General features: G+C 30.5%; 1 protein-coding gene across 3 annotated transcripts in view; it reads right to left on the bottom strand.

Moving 5' to 3' along the window:
- Nucleotides 1–536: 536 nt before the first annotated feature.
- The window catches only part of LOC129988111 (cell adhesion molecule DSCAML1-like), a 578,154-nt gene continuing 552,730 nt past the window's right edge, over nt 537–25,960 (bottom strand). The window contains exons 23-25 of one of the 3 annotated variants that reach the window (XM_056096237.1): nt 17,244–17,325; nt 7,290–7,441; nt 537–4,967 (exon numbers count right to left, since the gene is read on the bottom strand). In XM_056096237.1, the coding sequence (XP_055952212.1) occupies nt 4,932–4,967; nt 7,290–7,441; nt 17,244–17,325 (270 nt within the window). In that variant the 3' untranslated portion in view covers nt 537–4,931. The remainder of the gene's footprint in view (nt 4,968–7,289; nt 7,442–17,243; nt 17,326–25,960) is intronic. The other 2 variants (XM_056096239.1, XM_056096238.1) reach the window with 2 other exon arrangements.

Here is a 25,960-nt window from a genome sequence, read left to right as displayed (position 1 = left end):
TTTTTGGTACACCCTGTATAAGTATATTGTACATGTGCTTATTTCATATATTACTTACTTATCAAGAAAGAAAATTATCTTACAGTAGATAACTTTATATACATTCCGCACTCAAATGCAGTGACATGTTAACATTTAAAAAATTTTCTTTAAATGCTCTAACTTTTGCGTTGCTGTTTTAAATTTAAAATTTTCCTTAAAGGATTTCTTCTATTTATTTCATAAATTAAAACTTGTTTTCAAAAATTTTTACTTTTTATTTTAGATTTAGTAAAGATAATTAAGGTTTTAATTTCTATTTTCGTTTATCTCTAAGTAAATAATGATGTAAATGTTTGTAAAAAAAATTCTATTTCAATTATTTTTCAATTTATGGATTTTTCGCATTCCATCATGATCTAAAATTCTTAATAAAAGAAGAATCTGTATTTTGTAAGGGTTGGATGAAAAAAGTCAACAGGTACTTTTTAATGACGAAGATGTTTATTTTCATATTGAAACAGATATGATACATTAAAATGTGAAACGATCAACTTTGGCATACCATAGGAAGGATAATGATTATACAACAATTTTGTATACACTCCGCATTCAGTACACTGGAAAGATGCTTCCTAATTTGAAGAATGGGGCATTGTGATTTTTTATTCTATACCAAACTTGCTAACAAAAAAAAAACTGTTAGACATAATAAAAATGAAAACTTATTACATATAAACTTAAATAAGCGATTCTCAAAGTGTTCACTGATTTATAAATGCTTAGATATGAGTGAATATATCTACGCATTTACGAATCCATAGATTTATGATGGATAAGTATGATAAGTTTACTCAGAAAGCTAAAATTAAAATAGTACCAACAACATAGTGATTACAGAAAATTAGCGTAATATGATAAAAATAATTAGCAAGAAAACAATTAAGTAAGGATTTTAAATAAAACACACGCAGCATCACAGAAATGAATATATGTTCAACAGAAATGAAACGGGTTATTTCCATAATTAGAGTTATCAATGAAACATCTCGTGATCTTTGCAAGGACAAACATAGTACAGCCGAGAGCAATATAATGGTTAATTTTTCCAAACTAATTTTCACTGCATAACCAATTGGAATATGAAAATCAAAAAATTATAACTTAGTGTACACTATTAGACAAAATATTGTCATAAAATCTGTAAAAGAGTCAGAATTTTCAGCACTATATAATATTAATTTAATTACATTGAAATTAAATTACTTTATTAATAATGAATCCAAAAATTTTTAGAAACATTTTTTTATAATGAATTTAAAAGTTTTTAGTATTTTAAGATCACATATACCAAAAACATTTCCTCTATTATGTACGAAAAGCGTAAGAATTATTTTTTTCAGACTTCAGAAATCATGACGATATGCTAACATAAAACTGACAGAATTTCAAAGGGATTTGCGTTTTATCAATTGATAAACTTTAAGATATTTTGTAGCTCTTAAATTAATTCTCCACTGCTGCTTATTTTTAGAATAAAAATTTTTTTCATCATTATTTTTAAAGATTTTTTAAAACTTCCATCACATGCATGAAACACCGATGCATGAAATTGCTCGCAATGCTTCAGGATATCTACGCATGAAGATCTCCGTCTTCAATGGAATGTTATTTGAGAAAATATTCATACAATTTGGAGCATTATCAGCGTATGATTTACAAACGAGTGAAAAAAAAAGAAGTCAGAATGAAACTCTCAAACCGTCATAGTCTACTCAAAGTTTGTAGACTTTGAAGCAACTTGTTTCTCAAATTGACGACGCACCCGTTATGGTGGGAGTTGGTGCACAGCCAAGTATCCAAGTAATTATTGAGATCTGGATGTGGGGATTGTAGCTTATGGTTATGGTACTGGTTAATAAGCGCCAATTTGATGTCTCATGTTTATTCTTATGAACAGCATAAGAAAATCAAATGCTTAATCAAATGCTTTCTATTACGGAAAATATATTTCTATGTTTGTCATAAATTTGATTTCGAAATGCTTGAATCTGAATGAAAGTTTTTCAAAATCACTTCATAACATCATTTGCACATTAGCGCCAGTCAGATATAAGCAGATCGTAATGTAAAAAATGCCCTGCTGACTTCACGTTGCTATTTCTAGAAGTCTTATTCAATGATTTCTCAAAATTTCTTGTTGATCAAATACGTTCAGCGTTTTCACTTCTCGTGTTCCTTAATAGCCATCAGCCGACACATTGGAACGTTCCATTAATGATCTCTTGATAGATCATTCTAAGCTCTAACACATAGTTTGGTCATTACAGTGTCATCCCCAAAGAGAACATTTCTGGGTGGAAATGTTAGAAAGTTAGCAGTCTGTTTTACTATCTTCAAAAACACTTAACATCTGTTTGTACTGCACTTCTAGATTTAAATGCACCATAGCGTTTTAAAATCGATGCATGATAACATACGTGCTGTGATTAGATCTACAAAGTTTAAAATATTGAACCATTATTTCTAAGTCATTGGGGAATATCTGTATGTGCTTTTTAACATAAAGCAAGTTAGATTCTCATATCCGTTAATTTTATTCGACGTAAATGGATGTTATCCTGAAGCTACACAAAGACTGTTTCCTATTTGAAATTCTTTTTGAAACTTATTTGATTTCTGCACGAAAAAGAGCTTAACGATGATGGATTTATTGGGCACCTGGCCAGCTCCTACGGTGGATCTTCAGTGGAATCATCTTGTAATTCGAGATGCTGTGTTCGAGTCCAAAGCCATTCAGCAGTCAAAAGCCAAAGCATTGGCGAATATCATTGGTAGGAACTCTGACATACTCATGATATTTGATATGAAAAATGAAATTGTAATACATATATATATATAATTTTTATTTATTTAAACTGATAGAGAATTCTGTATAAAAGCATTGTTCTTCAGAATTTTTCGAGATATTTGTTCTCTTTCAGTTAAGCAATAGTTGATAATAAACTGTGCAATGAAAAATAACATTTGTTTTCATTTTTAGCTGTACTTTATAGATGTTTCAAAGATGGAAGAGTAAATATGGAAATAATAATATATAACGAAGTCATAATTCAAAACAAACATTTCGTTTACATGAATGATACAGAAATCAAGATGAATTGTAATAGCATTTATTCGACCACCGTTTAAAAATCCGTGAAACTTGATTTTCATTTTAATCAAATCATTAAATTTAAGACAGAAATAGGAAAATTTTCAATATGAGGAATTTTTTTTTTATCATAAAGAACATCATCATCCACGCTCACGCATAAAGTTTGCAACATTATTAGAAATCCCAATGAAAATATAATTCGTTATGTTAGGATCAATTTTAGTTAATGTAGAAATGATATGAAATTGATTATATTCATGCTTATTTATCAGCTTAATTTAATGGTCGTTCTTCCATAGTACTGAACGTTAGCATTTTCAATTAAGCTCCAAGATTTTAAGCGAAGCTCTGGAAAGTAAAACAAGACTAATCAATATAATTAATAAACTAATGAAATATTTACAAACTCTGTAAAATACGATTTTTAATTACTTCCTGATATTGATATAAGAAGAGTACCTTATCTTTCTTTCTGGATTTCTATTGCTTTCTGAGAAGAGAGAATATTGGAATTGGTGTCAGAATAAAATTTCTTATCGCATTATGCTGCTGCTCTATTTCAGAAAGATTTTGTAATTATCATTCATATCAAAAGGAAATGGAGTACTATACAAAGTTTTAGAAAATATATACATTAGTTTTTATTTAGTTCCCGAAAACTATTTTGGGGTGAACTCCGATTTTATGCAGTACTGTCGTCCTTAATATAAATGAGCAACTCTATTGTATTTATCACATAAGTTTGATTTTTGTAAATAGTATGATTAATCTAGTTATAATTAGAAGTACAAGACAAAATGCTCCAAGGAACAGTTATTTTTATACATCTGGAAGGATTTGCATAATTTAAATTTAGCATTTATTGAAAAAGAAACCAACTCAAATGACGAACGGAGCTGATGGATTAATACCAATTACACTAAGGCGATCAGTGATCAGCTATCGTGAATTAAATGAAAATATGATAAGAGGATTGATACCGAAAATTTCTTTAATGAAATCAGCATAAATGATGAATGGAGCCTATAAATTAATAACAACTGAATTATAATTCTAGGGAGGAATCAGGTGCAAGAAAGGGGCTGAATATATGACATCAGAATTAAACTCGCAATTTGTGCTTCCAGTGTTTCAATCTTTATCGAATTATTCAATTTATTTCTTTTAAATATTCTTACTCTAAAATCACTTTAACATTTAAAATATATAGGCTATATACAATTTCATTCGGCTATTGATGTAAGCAAGGATTTTACATTCAATAAAATTTACATAAAACTACTCCAAAATCAAATAATTTTGGCTCTTTTATATCCTCTTGTAATGCTGAAATCTCGAATTGGAAGATTCAAAAGATGACTCCCCCCCCCCATAGAATCAATGTTGTAATGCTTATTTTAACAAATGTGAAGCAAAACATACATTTGGGTATTGGTAAAAAGAGTGAAATCCTAATCTAATCGAAATAAACTAACGGGAAGACGGGTGTACAGAAATATACCTCATTCCTCTGTGTGAAACTTGCCGATGACTTTACTACGATCTTTCAGTTCTTTGATACGAATGAATAATGGAACAAGTAGAAGAAAAGAATATACAGATCACACTTTTTGTCCACGAAATATGGAACAGTCTGTAGTTTCTGTTGAAGTTTCCATATCGTCGATGGACGTCATCGACGCCATGGTCTGAATGGCAACAAATGTTCTTTTTCTTTCGCACAAATTTACACTCTTTTTTTTTCTTTTCTTTTTGACTAGATGATCTTCACGTCACTTCTTTTTTTATGACTTCCTTAGGTGCTTGGAATCCCTGCCTTTTCTGCCGCATCCTACAAGAAATGCGATTTTTTAAAATCTGAAATGTAACAATGCAAAAATAAATTTATAAATTCACATTTATTCTTATATCACTTAGTTTATAATGGTATGAAAGGAGTCGAGACGATCGCAATCGCTCTCTCATCTCTACTAATAATAAAATTGAGTGTGTGTGTATTTGTGTTTGCGCACTATAGGCCAGACTGTTTGACTTACAGCGACTAAATTTTGCACACTTATAATAAAAATAGTGAAAATGTGCACATCGAACAGATTTTTTAGAAATTTTAATTAATAAAAAATTAAACTGAATTTTGGCATTTTTCTGAAATGACTTCTAAAAATATTATTGCACAAAAGTAAGTGTTACACATTCTGAAAATTTAAAAAAAAATTCTTTTTAATGATGTTAATTTTAAAAGACGAGCAAATTTTTCATAAAATTTGCAGATTTTTTAAAACTTTCTTTAGTTTTATTTCCAAAAATCGATTACATTGTTTCTGCTGAAATTCAAACCATCTGTGTAGTTCACGAGGCGAATAAAGAACTTTGCTTATGTTTATGAAAATACTTTGCATTCTATTCTACGGTTTAAAAAAAACAACAACCCTGCAAGGTTGACAAAAGCATTTTATACTAATCTCATCAACATATCATGCTGGTATTTTACATTCGGAGGGAAAGTTTGAGGTAAACTATCTATATATATATCTTGTTAATCTTTCAAGTGCATTGTCAAATACCACCCAATGAGTAAAAAATTCATTAACATTCATAAAATTCCATTAAAAAGTAAGACTGTGCAAAATCACTAGGATCACGTGAGTTAGTTTCATTTGTCTTAACGCAGAAAGGAGAATTTTGCTGCTTTTGAAAAATGTGATGATGCGCAAGAATTTTTACTCCGCAATATTCGTAGACGGTTATGTCGTCACGAATACACAGGATTTCAACCACGACGAATTCCAACATGTATTCTGACTACTTCAAAGAACATATATGTTCGTAACAGAAACTATTTGGAATTAATAGACAAATTCATACGACAGCAGTATTATGCGCCAGTAAATTTTGTGCTGGATTTAAAAGCAATGCAGCATTTTTATAAAATCCATTCCACTGGGATATGGTGTAATTAGAGTCCAATAAAATATTGTCTCAGGTCTTCTGTTTCATCAGTATCTGTACAAATTATTTCTATCACAGGTTTGCACATGCGTAGATGTATGCGTATATTGCTATGTCAAAAATATCAATAGAATTTTAGCAACAATTCAATAGAATTTAGCAACAATTCAATAGAATTTAGCAAGGTTTCAAATTCATTAATATTACAATAAATATTTTCGTTTGAAGAATTTTATTTTATAGGAAAATTAGTTGGAGGATAAATTCATATCATAAAGTAATCGCAATATTAAAAAAAAAAAAAAGAAAAAAAAAAGAAAGAAAAAAGAAAAAAAAAACTGATTGTCTGCAGTAAGCAAAGTAAATGAAACGCAATTCCTATATGACCAAAATATGTACTGCTGGTTGTAGGAATGGCTGTTGGTAAATATGTACTAATTGCAATGTATGTTTAGGTTAAAAACGGTTGTGAATGGCTTGGTGTACCATTTTAGGCTTAATTTTCCCTAAATATTGAAAGCGCCATAAATATAAGTAGGGCCATACCATTGATGTTTTAAATATTACACCCAAAATTTCATAATCGAGTGTTTAAATTCATACACTTCATGATTTTTTTTACTATGCGAACCATATATTTCTTTAAATACGTTTGTAATATTGGAAAAAGCAAGTTAAAGGAGGACAAATCAATTTGTTTCAGTTTTATACCTTAAAGTCCTTATAAAAACTTGCATTTTAAACAGATAAGAAAATTTTAAATTATTTTAAACTTCCGAAACACATTTCATTAAAAATCACTTATTTTTTTTCCATTTGATTGTGTATCTATTTTTTTTTTCAGCAATGGTCAGAAATTATATTATGGACAAATACGAGCAAAAAATGACAGAAAACAGTTCAAAATATAAAATTAAAATTCTGCTAAACTGCAATTTAAAATTCAGGAAATAGAGAACCACTGTTTAGACTATCTGTGTCTCAAATTTCATGATCGCAAATTAGATTGGCTTGTCTGAACACACAAACGTTTCCTTCAAAAATGAGAGGAAATTTCTCAATTATTTTGTTAGAATGAGTAATATTCCATCAATTTAGAATGACATTAATAAACCCTTTTTTATAAACTATCATTCCGTTTATTTCTTTTGGTGGGATCTATAAACTAAACTATTGCACAAACTAAGAAGGAAGTGGTGCTCACTAGGTATTTTTGGATTCTCTGCATGAGCATGTCATCGTCCTCACCTGATGTCCGTCTGTCCGCGCTGTCTTCGTTCAACTTGACCCTCATTGGACCGTCTTTCGTCGATGTGTTAGTCTGGTTGTTCCGTTGCTCCGCTTCCAGAAGAAGGCCTGCAAAACAAGAGAATTAATACAAATTTACCTTTAACGAGTTTATAGATTGCGTAGTACGAGTAAACGGCTTGAAAAAAAAAAACTCTATCAAAATTTGCTACAGGACAAACTATTGCATCCAATTTAGAAGGTCACTTCCTGGTTAATGGGTAGTTATTTTTAATTTAACAAAAATTAATCTAAATATTTCATTTCAATTACTCTTTACAATAACTTTTGGAAAATCATTCTTACACCACTTAAATATCCAAACAGACATTGCAGTGATACCAGTTTTATTTAAAGCAAATATTGCCTTTAATTTTAATAAAATAATAGTAAAATCCTTCAAGTTATTAAGGTTGATGGCTCTGCAAAGTTTTATTTTCGAATTCTCTTGACATTTAGGGTTTGTAGGCAAAGGTTAAGCGACCATTTATGAAGCATATAGGGGTTGCGAACCATTATGTGAAATAAAAACTGGAGAAATAATAACTGTGCTTAGCGCTGATTAATTCACCATGTATTTCACCTGGTATTTTTTCACTGTAGAGAATCTCCAGTGAAGCGATGTTTTTGAAATTTCTCTCAAAAACTGGGATGGAGTTGACCACCGAATATATCAAAATCATTCGGCTTGAACATGATTTCCTTAGTGTCCGCCAAAATCTTCAGAACCATTGATTCATTTCATTGACTTATTTCAAGAAATTAAACTTTTTGTTTCACTTTTTCTCATTTCTAATTCTTTTATTCCTTTTGAAAAACTCAAATAAAAGTCTTATTAAGATTCAGCTGCAAGGCAATTTAAAATTAACTATTTTTTTCATTGTTTTTGTATACACATTTCTTTTTGTATAATTCTTTGCATGTACACACATTAATTTTCATATCTTAAAGTACTTAAACATTTTTTTTGTAAAATAAAATATTTATTTTCCTTATGTTTATGAAAATCTACAATGCTCTAACCCAGTAATAAGAGCACATCTCAGATTAGTTTTCTAAAAAAAGCCATTCATCTAAAAATGGTTCATGAAAAGGTTTATTCATCAGATTAAATAAGAATCACAATCTTTCATTAACTGCCATACCTATAACTCAATGCAATTGTTAATCACTTTTTTAATGTCCAAACTCTTGCTAAGCAATTTCAATGCTGTGCCAATGCTCTTATCATCTGTCATGTCCGGAGGTTAAGAACATCGATTTCAAGAACTCCATGGTCCATTCCTTAAATCGAAAATGCCATATCGATAAGCCGCCACCTTTGCTGAGCAGTTTCATTGGAATGAGCAAATGTTGCCATTCTGGTGGATTAACTGTGCAAAGAGTGTTAAGTGAGTCGAGAGTAATAAATGTTAGTCAGGTACTCAAGAGATATTTAACACGTCATGTATGGAGCATCGAAATGAAAGTGGGTCTGTCATTCCCAAGGCAATACTCTATGTAACAGAAACTTGAAATTTCACTCGCAGAGAATTCTTTATTTTCGGGAAAATATGTTATGCAGGGGTTGATGCTGTCGGGCCATTGTTGCTTGAAGCAGAACCAACGAAAAAAGTAAGTGAATGCCAAGAATTTCTCCATTGTACTTCTTCGTATACGAAGTATAAATAAAATTTTGTAATCGCGAAGAAATTCGAACTCGAGGTTTTGACTCATCTCTACGTTTCAGATTTCCTAGAATTCGAAAAAACACATTTTTGGTATTATGTCCATCTGTTTGTCTGTTTGTGATAAAGATAACTCAAAAACACTTTGAGTTTGACGGAGGAAATTTGATATATATTTTGACACCAAATTTGTAAAGTTTTATTAGATTTTGAGAAAAATCTATTCAGATAAAGTTTGTCTGGCCTGGTGTTCGAATATAAGTTAATACTATAACTTCCAAACAAAGTAAGTTAGATAGGTAAAATTCGGTACACAGATTTCACATCTATAGTGTAAACATATATTAAATTTTAATCCAAATACGACGAGGGGTTGAACGTCTGTCAGCGTGTATTTTTGAAAACATGTAAGCGCGGTACTCAAAAACGCAATGATTTAAATATATCAAATTTGGTATGTGTCTTTGTGACCGCAATTATAGTTCTATGCCAAATTTTGACTTCAATCGATGGGAAAAAAACACGTATAAAACACAAATTCACCTTTATTAGGGAGCACGCGTGAAAGTTTTGCGGACAACGCTTCCCCTGATTGATATCAAAAAGTGTCAGCGAAAATGATGTTTTCAATGAAATAAAAAAAAAATGTGTGTTTAATGAATGTATTGCGTGGTGTATTACTAAAATGATTTATCTACTTGTGGCTATCTGGATACGCTCACATATCCAGATAAAATAACTGGCCCATCCTACTGACACTTTCTGACGAAAAAGAAAACTGATGATACCACGATGAGTCTGGAGAAATCCTTGGCAAGAAACTATTTGGATCGTTGTTTCCATTTCATTCATTGACATTCATCACACAATAATATACTTCTCTAAAAATTCAGAAAAATAGTTCTCTACCAGAAAAATTCTGCCACATAAAATAACGTGGCAGTATTGAAAATCATCAGACATATATGCTGAAAATTTATTTCAAAATTTTCTGACATTTACAGAAAGTGGTGTTTGGATTGCTAACCCCATGAGTATCAATATACACGATGTTGAATATGCAGAAAAAAAATACCATTGCTCTTGCTTATTTTGAGCATTTTTCAAACGACCCATCCCATCAATGCAAATCATGTTATGAAATTCAATGGATAAATTTAAAATGATGTCTGAGAATGTGTTTTTGTTTCTAATTTGAAGTGGTGGAAGCCAGAACGATAGAAGAATTTCGAGATTGAAAAATATCAAACAAATGTTCAAAAGCGATTAGATTGATTCATTTTTTTTATCTGATAAGTAATTTCTTTCTGTTTTTTTTAATAATTTTTTTATGTAATTTCTTTTTAGTTTACCATTTACTAATATCTTAATTTTATGTTCTAAATCATTAAAATGCTAAAGGAAATATGAACGCAAAATGGAAAACAATTATTATCAAAGAATGCAATTCTAAAAAAATAATTTTAAAAGCAATTTTGATAGCAACCAAATGTTTTCATGCATAAAAATGTATTTTAATTCTTCTTTCCTAACGCTCTCCCCAGAGGTTTCTTTTCGCCACTGAACAAATCTTCCAAAGGAATCTGTTGCACATTTCTAATGAGAGCCGAGATTTAAAAGCGATGCCGAGTAATCTAATTACTCGTCGGCTAACAAATGACAGCGCTAATTGAAAAAAATAAAGCGCCAGATTTCTTAAATGGATGAAAGTCTAATTAAAGAAGTTTGCCTCTTAATTTTAAAGCAAAAAAAAAAAAAAAGGCTGCTGTTTGCAAGGTAAGGGGTTTGGAATCCGGAATTAAGCGAAAAGTGGTTTTATAAACCACTGATGTCTTGCAAGTATTTAAAAAAAATTAAAACCACACAACAAATTCCTATTTTTCAAACATTTTAATTTAAAACAAAATAAACATTGTATCTCGTTTCTTTTTTCTGTATGATTTCGCTTTTTTTTATTAATTTGAGTTTTAAATTAATTTTAAAAGGATTCTCAAATTAAATTGCACTTTTATCTCTTAAAAATAAAGTCCTGATTATATTATAGTTTAAATAGCAAAAAATGTTTTGTTAATGACTTCTCTTATTATTAAATGGTTATTAAAGCCAAATTTAAGTACCCAACAATTTTTAATTATTTTCTCACGTTGACGATAAACTATTGCTCCTTGAAGAAGATAAATCTCTCCTTATAATAAATATGAATGTATGTATCCTTACATATTAAACCTTTTGATCTAGAACTACCAAATTTGGGCTTATAAATTTTAGAGGGTGTGGGGAGGGGATGTGCACCTCAAAGCATTTTTTAAAAATTTAAACAGAATTTAATTAATTAAATATAAGCTGATTTGTTGGCTTTTTTCAGAAATAACTTCTGAACATAATATAAACAAAATATTTTTTACTTTATCTTAAAACTCAAATCATTATGTTGTAAAGGATACCTTTTGCTGTTCAATTTTTGTTCTATTTTTTAAAGTTTTAAAATATATTTTAAAACTATTTGCTAATAATTTATTTCGTATGAAATAAAAAATTTAATCTGCACGAGTATGTAATATGTACATGAAAAAATTTAACTTTTATCAATGTGTTGCCATTAAGTTGACAAAGTTTTCAATTAAAAGATTAAAGTAACTCTCACTATAAACTTAACCTAGACTCAATAGAATGATATAAGGTTTCTAAAACGTTATAAATTTTATAAATCACAAAATTCGAAGTTTAAAAATGTTTTGCTGGAAAAATCATTAAGACCAAGTGACATAAAACGTTTAATTGAAACTTTTCAGGATCATTGATCGTAGCGAACCAATTGTTGATATTGGTTCGCTACGATCAATGATCCTGACCAATTAAAATAAACTAGCATTTTATTGTGTTCAATTAAAATTGCCAACTCTTGAAATAATTAATCGATCGACATGATTAAACATTTTTTTAGAATCGTATTTTAAATTGATATGTATAACTATTTATTTCATAACTTTAATTTGTAATGTTTAGATATTCTGATGGTCATTTTTTGCATTAATGAGGCACTGGAATCCTACTTACAGATTGTACAATAGAGAATACCTCGAACTGGAAACGATAAATAGAAAAGAAATTTGAAATGACAGACGTGCTAACTTCTTGCAGAAATCTTGATAAATGTCCACGAAATACTGGGCATTTTGGAAAGCATTTTACGAATGAACGACGCACTACTGTAATTCCTGAGTAACACTAACTGTACATTGTCATCTCAGTTACCATGAAAACTACATAGCTAAAATTATTTTTCAGCATTTGTTGTAAAAAAGTGTTAATGAATTATTAACTGAAAACTTTTTATCCATTTATTCTTTGCAATTTTTCTTATCTGCATACTTTCACACTTGCTGGATGAGTTTGGTTACATATGATTACATATTACTAGAAGACTGAATAAATGGAACAATAACAAATACTAAATATATAGAGCCTTATTAGGAGAAATAAATCTTGCTTGCTTACTATTCAATGACAACGATGGTAAACAGCGTCTTTAAATTCAACAATGCGACGTCCCCGATTTTTTTTAATGAGATTTTTGCTTGTTATTTTCCTCTACCCTTCTCCTAACAAATGAATTCTGAATTTTGAATTGTGCTGTAGAGTGTTATCTCTACAAATAATTTTTATTGTTGATACTTTATATTATAGTCAAAACGTTCCAGAAATATTCAAACAACACGAAAATAATAAAAACAAACCATTGTACTCCGTTCACAAATTTAGCGTTCAACCCGCAAGCCATTGCGGTTATGATATAAACATGTTGCGCCGTGCGTCATCACATAAGCTCGCTTAAATCCACGCATAGACTATGTGAAGAAAGATAACGGGAGTCATGTTTTGAAGCTATCGAGACAATTTTTCAACGTCAAAAAGTAACCGAAAACTTCCAAAAGCATTTCACGCACCACGAAACAAGGCGCTATCGTCTCAGGTTATGGGAAAACAAATCCCGGCCGCATATTTCATAAAACGCAACGGCAAATGATTCCTCGTTGACTCCAGGATACGGAGCCACCTTTCCGGAGGAAACAGCATCAGCAATTTAAAGTAATCGAGGCGGGCCCGATAGAATTCACTCAGCGCTAATTTGAAAATTCTGATGCATCCCGCGAGATTAATTAGTCAGACCTTTCGATTTCTCGCAAAGAGGTTTTTATCGCCAAAGCAAGGAGAAACGAAGGAGCAAAAAGTAAAGAATCCCAGAAAGGATCGTGCCTCAGAAGTGCGTTTGGGGAGCATTAAAATTTCTGATGTCCCGGGTAGTGCTCGCAAACCGTAATAAAATGGAAGACCGAAAAGAAGAAAAAAAAATCTTCAACATCGGATTTTCAGATGTGAATACCCTGTAAATCAAACGAAAACAACCATTCAGAGAGACATTTTGTCATTTTTTCCCGACTGCTTTTGCACTCAAAGAATACTTCCATGAATCCAGAGGGACATAACTCTCACTTATTTAAGGCATTCAGAAAAGAATGAAACATTAAAAAAAGTACATATCTGTTAATATCATGAAAACACCTTGTTTCTTGGGAATGGTTTGTTTCGTGATTTAATCTCTTGCATTACTTTTTGAAATGACCTCCTCATCGTTACTCTGAATCAAAATTTCAAAAACGGACGTTATTTATTCACAGGAGACAAATTGAAACCAATTCGATTTGTGAATGCAGAGCAAATAAAAATCACTGCATTTGAATTCCGTTTATTCTTTCTTTCTTTCTTTTCTATCCTACGCAACTGATAATATTATGGCTTCCTTTTTTCCATCCCTTTATCTTTCGCAGCTATTATTCTAAAGAAAATGATCGCAAAAGTGATATAAGAATTAAGTGTGTTTCTAATTAACTATGAAACTATTTTCTTTATTTAATCTTTAAGTGTATGAATTTTCCAAATAAATAAAAAAAAATCCTTACATAGCATTCTAATCACAATCATAATTAAGAAGAGACTGTCATGGCGGTTGTCACTGAGACATTTCTTGCCGCGCCGTAAGGCAGCTGTCAGTCTTTGATTTCTTACGTAAATTTATTTCAAACACTTACTTTTTCACAATGCACTGACACTGAATTGCTTCTATACGCATAGTGGTATAAGCAAAAGATAGCCAATGCTCTGCAACAGAGACTGGGTGGCTGTCTTCATCTGGAATCCTCTTTTCCATCAGTTCCAGTGTCACCGTCCAGGCTAATCGTGTGTGTATGACAGCCCTACCTATGAGCGGGTGTCAGGATATTCTACAATCGAGTTTTATCAGGTGCATGATGAAGATCTTCAATCTTTTGTACATGTTACCGGATATCTACCTGCTTACCAAGTTACCCAGCTGTATGGTATTGGAATGCAAAGTGTTCTTCAGATGTCTGCTGAAGTTTGTTTTTTTTAAAAAATTGCTTGGATGATGCTACTGCTATCATTGCAAAGAAACGAATATTTATTGTTTCAACGTTTTACGGTAAGCGTTTTTCGCATGCGATAAACATTAGTAGTTGCTAATGGCAACTACTTATTGAATCAGAAATGTGAGTATCATAAATTCCACCCAACTCTTCTATTTCCGATCTCTGTTTTACTTTCTTGTATACCAAGTATACAAAGGTCAATTACTGTAATTGGCAAAAGAACAATTTTTTGATTTGTTATAGTGTTCAAAATATTTTCATCGTTACTAGCAATGTTATCTAATGTTATTTATTATTTATTTTTCTTCCATTGTTGAAAGTTAAGGAGTAAATATTCTGTTTGTTGATTTTCAGATTTTTTTCTAGTATTACCATAATAAAGTTTTTTAATCTTTTTTTATTGTTTTTGTGTAATTTGTAAACAACAACCTTTGAGATATTAAGTAAGTATGAAGTTTCGACTAAACGTGTGTGTAGCTATGGAGATTCGATAATATTTTTGCCTTTTTTTATTAATTTACTTGTAATGATAAACAAGGCTTAATTTCAAGAGTAAACACAGATATAGATTTTTATATTTTGTTCATTTCAAAATACAAGTGCTATTTCTTGCAACATTATATGATGTGTAAGAATATGTTATTGCTCATTTAGCTGAAGTGTTATTCCTTTATGTAGTACATAAAATTTTCGTTGAATCAGTAAACAAAAATTCTTCAAGGTACTGAAAAAATTTTGTAACAAATTAAATATTAAAAATAAAAAGAAAAGAAAAAAAGACTCCATTAATGAAAGAATTCGCTCATTTTTTATGAGCATGTTTTTTTTCAGAATTATTTGTTTATTATTAATATTTAGATTTACTATTTCAGAATCCATTAACTGATTAATTTAACTTTAATCATTTACCTCTTGATATTAAAGCTCGTAGTTTAAATAAGATGGTTAGAATTGAGATTAAAATGTTTAGAAACATTGCATTTTCTCTCCTAGAACTTTTAAATTGGTAAACGCTCCCCACCAATAAAAATATTTTGCCGAGGGAACCACTAAGATCATATTTTGTATGTATATCGATTTTTCAGTATGCTCAATTGTTTAAGCTTTATCCCGAGTACAGCTATCCTGAGTTCAGAAAGACATTTCATCCCAGAAAGAAAATAAAATTTTAGAAATGTCATAAAACTTGAAAATAATTTTATATTATCAATTCTAAAATCATTCTGTTATATTCATAATTTTATTGTGATAAACTAGCCAAATGAAATTTTGCATCGAATGAATTGCGTCACATTTTGCTACTCATAAAAAAAGAGCAAAATATCTGAAATATATAAAACCACAAAATGTATCACTCACATGTTTCGATGTAGGAAAATAGTATGCAAAATAGTATGATGTTGCACTTCAATAGAGCGTGATTGGATTTTGAAATAAAAGTACTCAAATAATATTGATACATGAAAAATTATTGAACAATTTTTCAATGAAAAAATCTACTTAGATTATTAATTTACAAACAATTGTAGTTCTTTTCTTATGATGCATTGTGTATGGATTTATATATATATGAAAGCAGTGGCGTAGAAAGACGGATAGATAAAATAGCACGTCAAATAATTTACAAGAGTTTTTACGACCTGCAATTGAAGCAAATAGTGGATAATGCCAAGCCTAATGTAATGATTGCGTATTATCGTGTGGTGGCGAAGAAAAGCGTTCTTTTCAATTAAGAATTATCTCCGCATTGATTATAATTATTTCTAATTAGATGCAGTATGAACCAAGCATGACTTTCCAGCTTAACCATTTTGTCAGTTGAAAATAGTGGAGCTAACAGTATCGATTTTGGTGCCGTATTTAGAAAATCTCTTTAACAAAAAATTAGAAAGAAGAGATTTTATCACGTTAAAGTACGCTGAATTAGAAACTAGAGAATGAGTCTTGTAAGTTATTCAAGGCTTATACTTTTAATAAAATGGCATTATGTTAATATAATGTTATAGCTTCTTACAATTAAATACTATATACTATCACCATGAAAAGAGATTGATTACATTGTACTTTAATCTGGCTTATTAATAAAATGATATTTTAATTGTTTTTTTCTCACCCTTAAAAACTATTTACAAAATACTTAATATTATTCCGCCTTTACTTCAACAATTGAACAAACAAAAAATGCTTTCTCAAAAAAAAAAAAAAAAAAGTTAAATTTTGTTGGACATGAGGGCGAGAACTTAAAACTTGGCAATAGATATCACTAGATCTTGAAACGCTACTTTGCATCTGTCAATGAGACTATTTTTTTAAATGAAAAACATTAATTGAATGTTCAGAATTTAAAAAGAAACTCTAATATAGAAAAACAGAATTCAAACATGATTATCTTAGTAAATGTGAATAAATCCTTAGATTATTATATTAAATTTAAAATAACTGTAATTAAAACATTGTAGTTTTTCAAAAAATTTAGCTATATTTATGTCCTATTTCCACGTAACACGCAGGTTATTTTGGCGGAACCTTGTCCCTTTTGCCCGTATGCAGATGATGAAAGCGACACATGTGTTCGGTATCCCCTTCTCCAAACTCAAGAGCCACACGGAGCAGAGAGGGGTGGGGGTGGGGGGGCACTTGACGAGGAAGGTTTGAATTTACGCCAAGTCTGCTCATACTGTTATTCTTCGTTAAAATTGGCTTTCATGCATGAAACTCTCAGGTCACGAAGCAATGAATTCAATTTTTTTCTCTTACCTGGACAGTGGTAGATGTGGCCATCTGAGCGAGGTGGTCGAGGAGTTCTTTTGACAGTGGCATATAAGGGTTCCTCCTGCAACTAACACATATAAAGATCAGAAATATAATACAAAAAGTGCAACCTTTTTTAATACATGCATCACAATATAGTTACCTTGAATTCATTTATAGGGCTTTTTTGGAAAATGGACAATATAAGATCCGGTATGCAAATTCCAGCTATCGAGAATGATTGAGAGGTCCAAGATTTTTTATAACCCGGTTAAGGATAACAATTTTTTCTTAATTGCTTTGATACTACTTAAAAAATATTGTTCTGCATTAAGATCAGGTGTATTTATATCGATTTTCTTCGGCTAAATTGCTTCCAGATTTACAATGGGAAATTTCTTGGAATCAGACAGTTGTCCCTATATTTACAAAAGAATGACGCTAGTCTCGTCTTCTCTTCTCGCGTTGAAATAAGATGGTCGATAGTTGAAATAAGCAAAAGGGCCACTGCAAAAAGCACTGAATGCCAACCTTTATCCTGCCGAAAATGGCAACTTTCTCTCAAGTGTTTGTTGTTATGCTATTACAATTAAATTATTTCGGTTCATTCATGTAAATATCCTTGTTTTCCAGCTTTCACAACGGATTTCAATCTTCGATCGACGTATTCCTTTCCAAGTTCTTATTCTTTGATAAATTTTAGCTTCTTTTTTTACTGAAATCTAGTATTATATTTCAAGTCTTCAAAATATCCTTTATTAACATGAGGTGGTCCATATCAGCCTATCATGTAATAGAATATTACATACATTTGCACAATGATAAAACAGAGCTTTTCACTAGCTGTATCGCATCATTTCATAAAAATGTAGATCGTGCTTTAAAACATTTTTTCTATGTCATGCTTCAGAAAGGAAGAACTTCGATATTTTAATAGCCAAAAAACAAAGCCTGTGTCATTTTAGAATAACGTAAATGTTTCTTCCAGAAGTCGACGAGCCATGTAACTTCTTCAAAAAGTAATGATCTTACTTCAGTATTTATGGTATTAGATATAGCTTCAATATTAATGATTTGATATACATTTGGATATTATTAGCTCTTTTTGAAAGAACTATTATTAGACAATTTGGTTCATTTATCAGCTATTATTTCGTTCTACATTAAGACAATGCTCATTGTGTATATAAAAGGAAATAACAGTTGTACATAAATTAATGCAATCTTAATTAACATATGCAATTTAAGTATCTCTGAAAGATACTCTTTCAAAGACTGTATTCGTCATTTTTACAAAAAGTAGTTTAATGGCCTCTTCAGTCCTTGTTTTAATGAATATGAATGATCTTTCTTGAAAAGCTAACGGCATTATTTCCTTCGTAATATAATTCCATCAAAGGAATTCGTCAGAAAGTATGGTATTTACTTCATTCTAATGTGTAAGCATATGTCAATATTTACTTCCATTAATATTTCAAAAAAGAAGCATGTCTCGGATTTTAATCGCTGAATTATCTAAGAGCTCGATGGCTGTGAGAAAATAAACAAATACGATCATTTGAATATTTTGCTTTCAAGTAGGCACCATGATTCTCTTACACTTGATTATTTTTAAGTATAGATAATAAATATTATTTTACTTTCAATAGATTCCAAGATTCTCTAACTGTTTCATTGTTTTTCTGAAAAAGTATGTGACGCACTAATAATAATTAAGAAAAATAATTCTACTATCAGGGCCGTTTATCAGGATATATATATATACATATGCATCATTTTGGAAATTGTGAGTATAATTTTGCTGATGTGTGACCGAAAAGAAGACATTCTTGAAATTTAACTACTATTTATTTTACAAGGGAGGTATATTATGTGAAAGGGAGAAGCGGAAAGTCCATGCGGTCATCTCCATGTGACACAAAAGCAAAAAAGAGAGAAATGTGTTCCTTCAGCGATTTTACTTTGAGATTTTTTTGGCACATGTCGACTTCATCAAGAAAATCGTAGGCATCTCTTCCTTTCGTTCCCGGCTTAATCCTATCAGTGACTTTGTTAAGCGCGTGTTAGAAATAATTAAATAAAAAGGGGGGGATTGGATCAGGAAATAAGAATGAAAGAAATGAACGTGGGCTAAATTATGATGAAAATAAAGAAATTAATTAGGATTTAAATTGAATTAAAAGATATCATGACACACACACATGCACAAGCTCACACGTATATATATATTCGATTGTTAAACACACTTTTATTTAGTATACCAAATGAAGATTTAGTTATTTTTAGCATAAATATTTAAATGTTTAGATTTCAATTCATCATTCCTTATCATAAATATACTGAAATCTTGACATCATTCATTTCTGAAATTCACTTTCAGATGATGCGACACGTTTGGAATCTAAATGTATATAAATGAATCGAATGAGGGAGGGAGGATACATCTGTGCATCACCGCCGCAGACGAGATTGCTTAAGGAGCCACCGAAATTCTCAAACTCTTTTTTTTTTTCGTATATTTTTTTAGCAAAATTGTGTAGAAAATCCTCTTTGAGTAAAGATTTCATTCAATGTGTTGCAAATAAATATTTTTAGTTGTATTTCGTTTTTAATTCCTTATTGTTACTTTCACGTATATGAAGTTTGCAAAAGATGCCTTTACCCTAATCAAAATGTTCGACCTCCAGATTTCGATGCATCTCCGCTTTTCAGATCTCTTAGTTCGGAAAACCTATTATTGGAATGATGCTTATGGGCCCTCGAAGTGACAGAGAAATGTGATACGAATCTTTTCACCCTATTCGAAGATTTCCGTACGTTTATTGGAAGCACTGCCAGTCCATCTATAGGAAGATCACTCACTCAAAAATGCTGGTATCGAGCTACACTAAACTAAGCATATCATCATGATCTCGTATCTGCAGTCCTTTTACACTCGTCCGTCAAAAAATAGACCGTCACTTTCGGTATTATCGACTACGGGAACTGAATCAGTCGAAAAGGAAGACTTTGGTGAATAAAATGTAGATGAAAAGAATCACTTAAACAGCTGAAATGTGCTTGATAACAGTATTGAAAATGTGTACCGAGTCGATGAAAAGGATGGATTCCGAAATTCATGTTCAATTTTCTTCGTTTAACCAAAATCGATACGCAATCAAGGGGAAAACACTCTCGAGGGTTTAATATTTTGTGTTTCAATTTTGATTGCGGCCTCACAGAAATTCTCTCCACTTCGGAAATGCAAAAAATGTGCATCAGTAAATACTGACGGATGGATTTTTTTTTATTTAAAAAGAAACGTTGTGTGATATGTAGCATTATTTTTAAGTATGGTGACTCAAAGATAAACTAGTGCACACTATTTAAAGAGATAGGGTTCTTCATTAGTAAAGACTGTTATAATAAAGTAAAAAAGAAAGTATCGGTGTATCGTTCAGAAAAATTCCAATTTTTAAAAATTATTATTATTATTATTATTATTTTTCAATACATCGGATCAGTTATCACAGAATATATAAGGTGTTACAATATTCATTTTCAAGATGGAAATCGCTCTACAAACAATATGCGTATATTTACATTTCCATGAAAAAATTCCGAAAAAAAAATGTGTTTTGCTTGTTATCAAAATTTTTCATACAAACGAAAAGATGAATGTGGTTGGTAAAATGTGACTCATTAAATGAAATTTGAGCACAAAATCGAGATTTAATAAAATTCTCCGTCATCTGATATGATGTGCGGAGCTGAATTGGACGTCTAAGCTCCTGATCAAAGTCTGCTAAGAAAATCAAATACGTGTAAATGATATATTTTAAATTCTCTTCTTAAATTCTATATTCTATATTCGATATTCTTAAATTCTCTGATTCTCTCTAATATGAATATATTGATTCTGATTCTTTTCAATTACTCTCTGATTCGAATTATAAAACTCTGCAAAATACGAGCTGCAGATTTCTTAGCAAAAAATTGCATATTCGTTTTTCGAATAGGAGCAAATATACCTAGCATTGCTTGGAAAGAAAATATTTTAAAATTTTTTATAAATTAAAAGTTTATTGTCAAGAAACATTCACTAAACTCTTCCTTGCACATCAATATCTCAAATTTGACAGTTGATAAATTTTAACTATTGCTCAAATGCGTGCTTCTGAAGCACACGTTCTCAGTTTAATTGGTTATAAATTTTTACGATTATTGTCTTGAATTATTCCATCTGTCGATTATTTGAATGGTGTTACAAAGTTCGGAAAATAATTTAAGCGAACTGGAACCGTCACCGATGCTGAAATCTTCTGCGAAAGTTAACCGAATCACTGGGAACAGAAAGAAGAAAACAAAGTCTTCGCCTTTATATATTAGGAAGTTGAATTACCTTTACTTTTACTAGTTCATAAAAGAAGCACATACATCACATAAAAATCATGAAATCTTGTAAAATTTCTAATGAATGCAAATTCAAATATTAAAAAATATTTTTAAAAAACATAGTTTATTATAAATTAATTTTAAATTATTTCTGTTTATTTATTCCAATTAAATATTTATTTATAATTTATTATAAATCATAATTCGTAAAATCACAAAATTTGTGAGACAAGTACTGGACAATGGTTAGAAAAAATAGGAATTTCAGACTCAAAGGTGAAGTTTTATTTATGTATGTTTATATTTGTCTTCTATCCGTCTTCTACTTATGAACGTTGCGTTTAAACCAAATTCAGCTGCTATGACTCTTGCAAATTCAAGTATTTTGCGCATTTTATTTTGAAGAAAAAATATGCGAGAGTTTGAAGTGGAATCTTTTCAAATACCGAACAATTCAGAATTTTCTGTAAACGTACACAGTTTTGGACACGTGTTTTTTAAAAAAAAAATCACAACTATTGTAAATGGGATAAAGCGTTTGCATTACACCACAGCATAATTTTTTCATTTAAAAATACTTTCATTATTTTTCTGTCTAGATAATTCAGAAAAATTTTATTGTTACTGTACAGCTTATATAAAATCATGAGCTTTTCCGATAATGAATGTTGCTTCGATATTAGGACAGTATTGATGTAAGTACAAATCAGATATTTAAATTGTATCAATATCTCTGAGATACTGATACAATATTTAATAAGATTGTAATAGTCTCTATCAGATACCAAAGTTATCTTTCTTACATATGCACTAGTATCTCAAACTGTATGGCAACTGCAGTAATTAGATACACTTTGGCTGTCTTACAGTAAAGTATCGAGCGAAAATGATTTGTCCACTAAGTTCCATTTCCAGGCCGGTGGATTCAAAATATGCATCTACCATATTTACACTTAGTGCAATGCAGAACAGGAATGCTGCTATGGTTGGAAGGTGACAATTACAATATTCGCTTGACCTGCTAGTTTATTAAAGCAATCATGTCTCATCTCATTCCTTCTTCTTAGTACTGCGTAACGCAATAATGAACCTCTTTTCTCGTTCGATGTCAGTATAAATAGAATGAATATTGAAGAACTCAGGAATAGTTTACAAGTTTTCTGGCGACAAAAATATACTATGTACAATATTGCCCATAGAACACTAAAATTTTATCACAAAAAAATAATCATATGAAACAAAAGAAAAGAAATTTTGACAATCTACCAGGAGATTAGAATTCTGCAGAATCTCCGAGTTGTAAAAAAAAATAATAGCATTGGAGGAAAATTTACCATATAGTAAGTGAGAATATTTATGATTTCCAGAATAACAACTAAAGATAAGAAAGAAAAAGCAATATCTTCCTCAACAACAGCCTGCTATTATTCTTCTGATATGTTTCTTTGAACATAGACAATACGTATATGAACATTTTCGGTTACCGTTTGTGAAACCATAGCTGACAGATTGCAAAATGAAACTCTCCTTATCTGTAGGATTGCTTCCCTGGAAATGAGAATGAGAAAACATTTAAACAATTTTTCTCTTGAAGTTCTCTTCATCCGGCTGCCTTCCAGTTTTGCAATTTAGGTGCTGCACCTTCACTTGCCAAAAGTAATTTTACTTCATCGCCATATTGATTCTTGATGCAAGATATACGCAAGTATTGTCAACACAGCCGGTGGATCCTTACTTTGTATATAATCCTGGGTGAATGAGTATGTCTCCATTAGAAGCAAAACACAGGTCGTCGATGATACAAACTGATGGTTCTGGAAATAGCACTCCTTTGCTCTTCTCACAATGCAAATACTATTTAATAAAATCATGGTAACAATGGCAAGCAAGAATATGTCTTCACTTACAAACACTTGCAAATTGTCAGGTGAATGAAAAGCACTCATATTTTCTAGTAAAGCTGTGAAGTACTGAATAATTTCTGACTGAGAAATTTATTACCTTATATTAGTTATAAATATTTAATTTAAAAGACTATGTTTTGAACTTTGCTTTTAACAGAAGACTCTGCATTGCTTGGCATTTAAAAAGATTCCATTTCGAATTCTCATATGTTCCCCATGTATTGCATTAAATATTCTTTTAAATAAATGCCAATTTACTTAGGACAATCAAAACATAAAGCAGTATAGTATTTCGATTTAAAAAAATATTATTTATTATTATTTTTTTATTTCTTGTTTCACATTACAATTAAATTTTTATTCGAGGCATTTCAAAAATAGTAAGAGATCACGCAAACATTTCAAATTTATTTTATTGGTATTGTTGCGTTAAATTTATTATAACAGAAAAACTATGTTTAAGTTTCATTTTCATATAATAATTCCCCTATTTTTACAAAAAATCACAGATGTAAGGAATTTTGAAAGCAAGATATAACCGTTTTGCAATTATTCGAATTTTAAGAGAAGGGATAAAAGGTCCCTGAGAGATGGATGAGCTGTAGAATCGTTTGCATCTTAAAATTTATGAAAAGATCTTTTGGAATAGAATATTTGCGTTTCGGAATAGAGTATGTCCACGTTGGAATACAATATTTGCGTTTGTTGGAATTCTGTTATTTAAAACAAAATATATTCTGAATGAAATTAATAACAAAAATATAAAGTAATAACATTTAGTAAGTACTTGTAATATTTCAGAGCTGCATATTCTGTAGTTATACTTAATGCTCAGTCTCGCGACATTTCATTTTCAGTAGAATTTCAAGCAGCAGCTGCTTTTCAGCGTATTTGATGAATCCCTCGGAGGTCTGAAACTGAACAGGGCTCGATGCAATGCATTCCGGCCAGGACAATGGATGGCGCCCATTGACCTCAAAATCAACAAATGGTGTAAAACAATCCTAACGGCCCTTCCGAATGAATTTGAAAATAATTACCACAATTGTTTGTCGGGTACAGTTTCGAGCAGCGATGAGGCGAGAGGTACACGAAATTCTCTCTCGCCCACTTACGTTCGTGCAATTGATTCTGTTGATCCCCGAAATGGGTGGGAAAAAATAATCGATGGAGAAGCGGACAATTTACGGCCCACCATTTACGCGAAGACGATAGCAATGAATTGCGAGAAGGGAAATCGATGGGAGGCATTTTATCGATTTTTCGCATTGGTATCTTTTGCGGAATGCTGTCGGAGGGAAGTCTCGGTTGTTGCTCCGACTTAACAGTGTTTAATTGCTCCGTCCTGAACACAATGAGGTTGCGTCCCACGATGTGCAGCAAGTAGTACAATTGCAATATTTGTTTTGAACAATTTCAAAGAAAGTACTCTCTCACCCTCCGCCCTTTTTAAATCAAGAAAATGGATAACAAATTATATATCTAGGAGAAATATTCACAAATATACTTTAACTGGAATATGAAAAATATGAATTCCTTTTTGTTACATGCTTGTATTTTTTTTTTTATTTGCAAAGCAGAATGTTTGTTCTTTCTGGCTATATTTTCTAGAATTCAGAAATGTAATATATTAGTGTATTTTCGATAATTTATATTTAATATTTTAAGATTATACTTAATCTTATTTTAATATTTTTAGAGTGATACAAAAATCAGTTCAGTAATTTAAAAAAAAAATATTTTATTAATTATTTTTTATTAATTGTTTTTTATTATTATTTATTAATTGTTTTTATTATTATTTATTAATTATTTTATTATTATTATTTATTAATTATTTTATTTATTATTTATTTATTTTAATTTTTTTTAAAATTTCATTTTATATCAATCATGTTTCCTAGAAATGAAATTGAACGAAAGTGATATGAAATTTATAGTTTTGAATTATAAATGAAGGACTGTACAGAAGGAAACGAGAAGTAATTTGTTCTTCTAAAATCAGTTATAGTTAAATGTTTTTTTTTTTTTTTTTTTTTTTTTTCTTTTTTTCTTTTTTTGAAATTCGCAATTTGAATTTTTGGAACAAACATTTATAATTCGAAAGCGAATAGTTCAAAATAATTTATTTTATCAAAGTACAACCTTGGATTTTATTGCTAACACTTATTATAGGAATCAGTAAACTTGCTCAAAATTTTTATTCGATGATCGGCACACGCAGTCTGGCATTTACTAACAAAGAGTTTAAAATACCAAGCATATTTAGAAAAATGTTTTTGACATATTGACATTAAAAAAAAATATCCAGCAGCAGTGGTCACCCCAAACTTATCTCCCGAAAACTCTCTTTCTCTCGCACTCTAATAAAGATGAGAATTCTTGCCTGAAAACCGTTTTTCCCTATCCATTGGAACCAAATTTCGACGCTGTTCTACATTTTGA

The sequence above is a fragment of the Argiope bruennichi genome, chromosome 10 (assembly GCF_947563725.1).
Source record: "Argiope bruennichi chromosome 10, qqArgBrue1.1, whole genome shotgun sequence".
NCBI classification, from domain to species: Eukaryota; Metazoa; Arthropoda; class Arachnida; order Araneae; family Araneidae; genus Argiope; species Argiope bruennichi.
The sequence above is the reverse complement of the archived record's forward strand: the minus strand, read 5'-3'. Positions and strand labels throughout refer to the sequence as shown.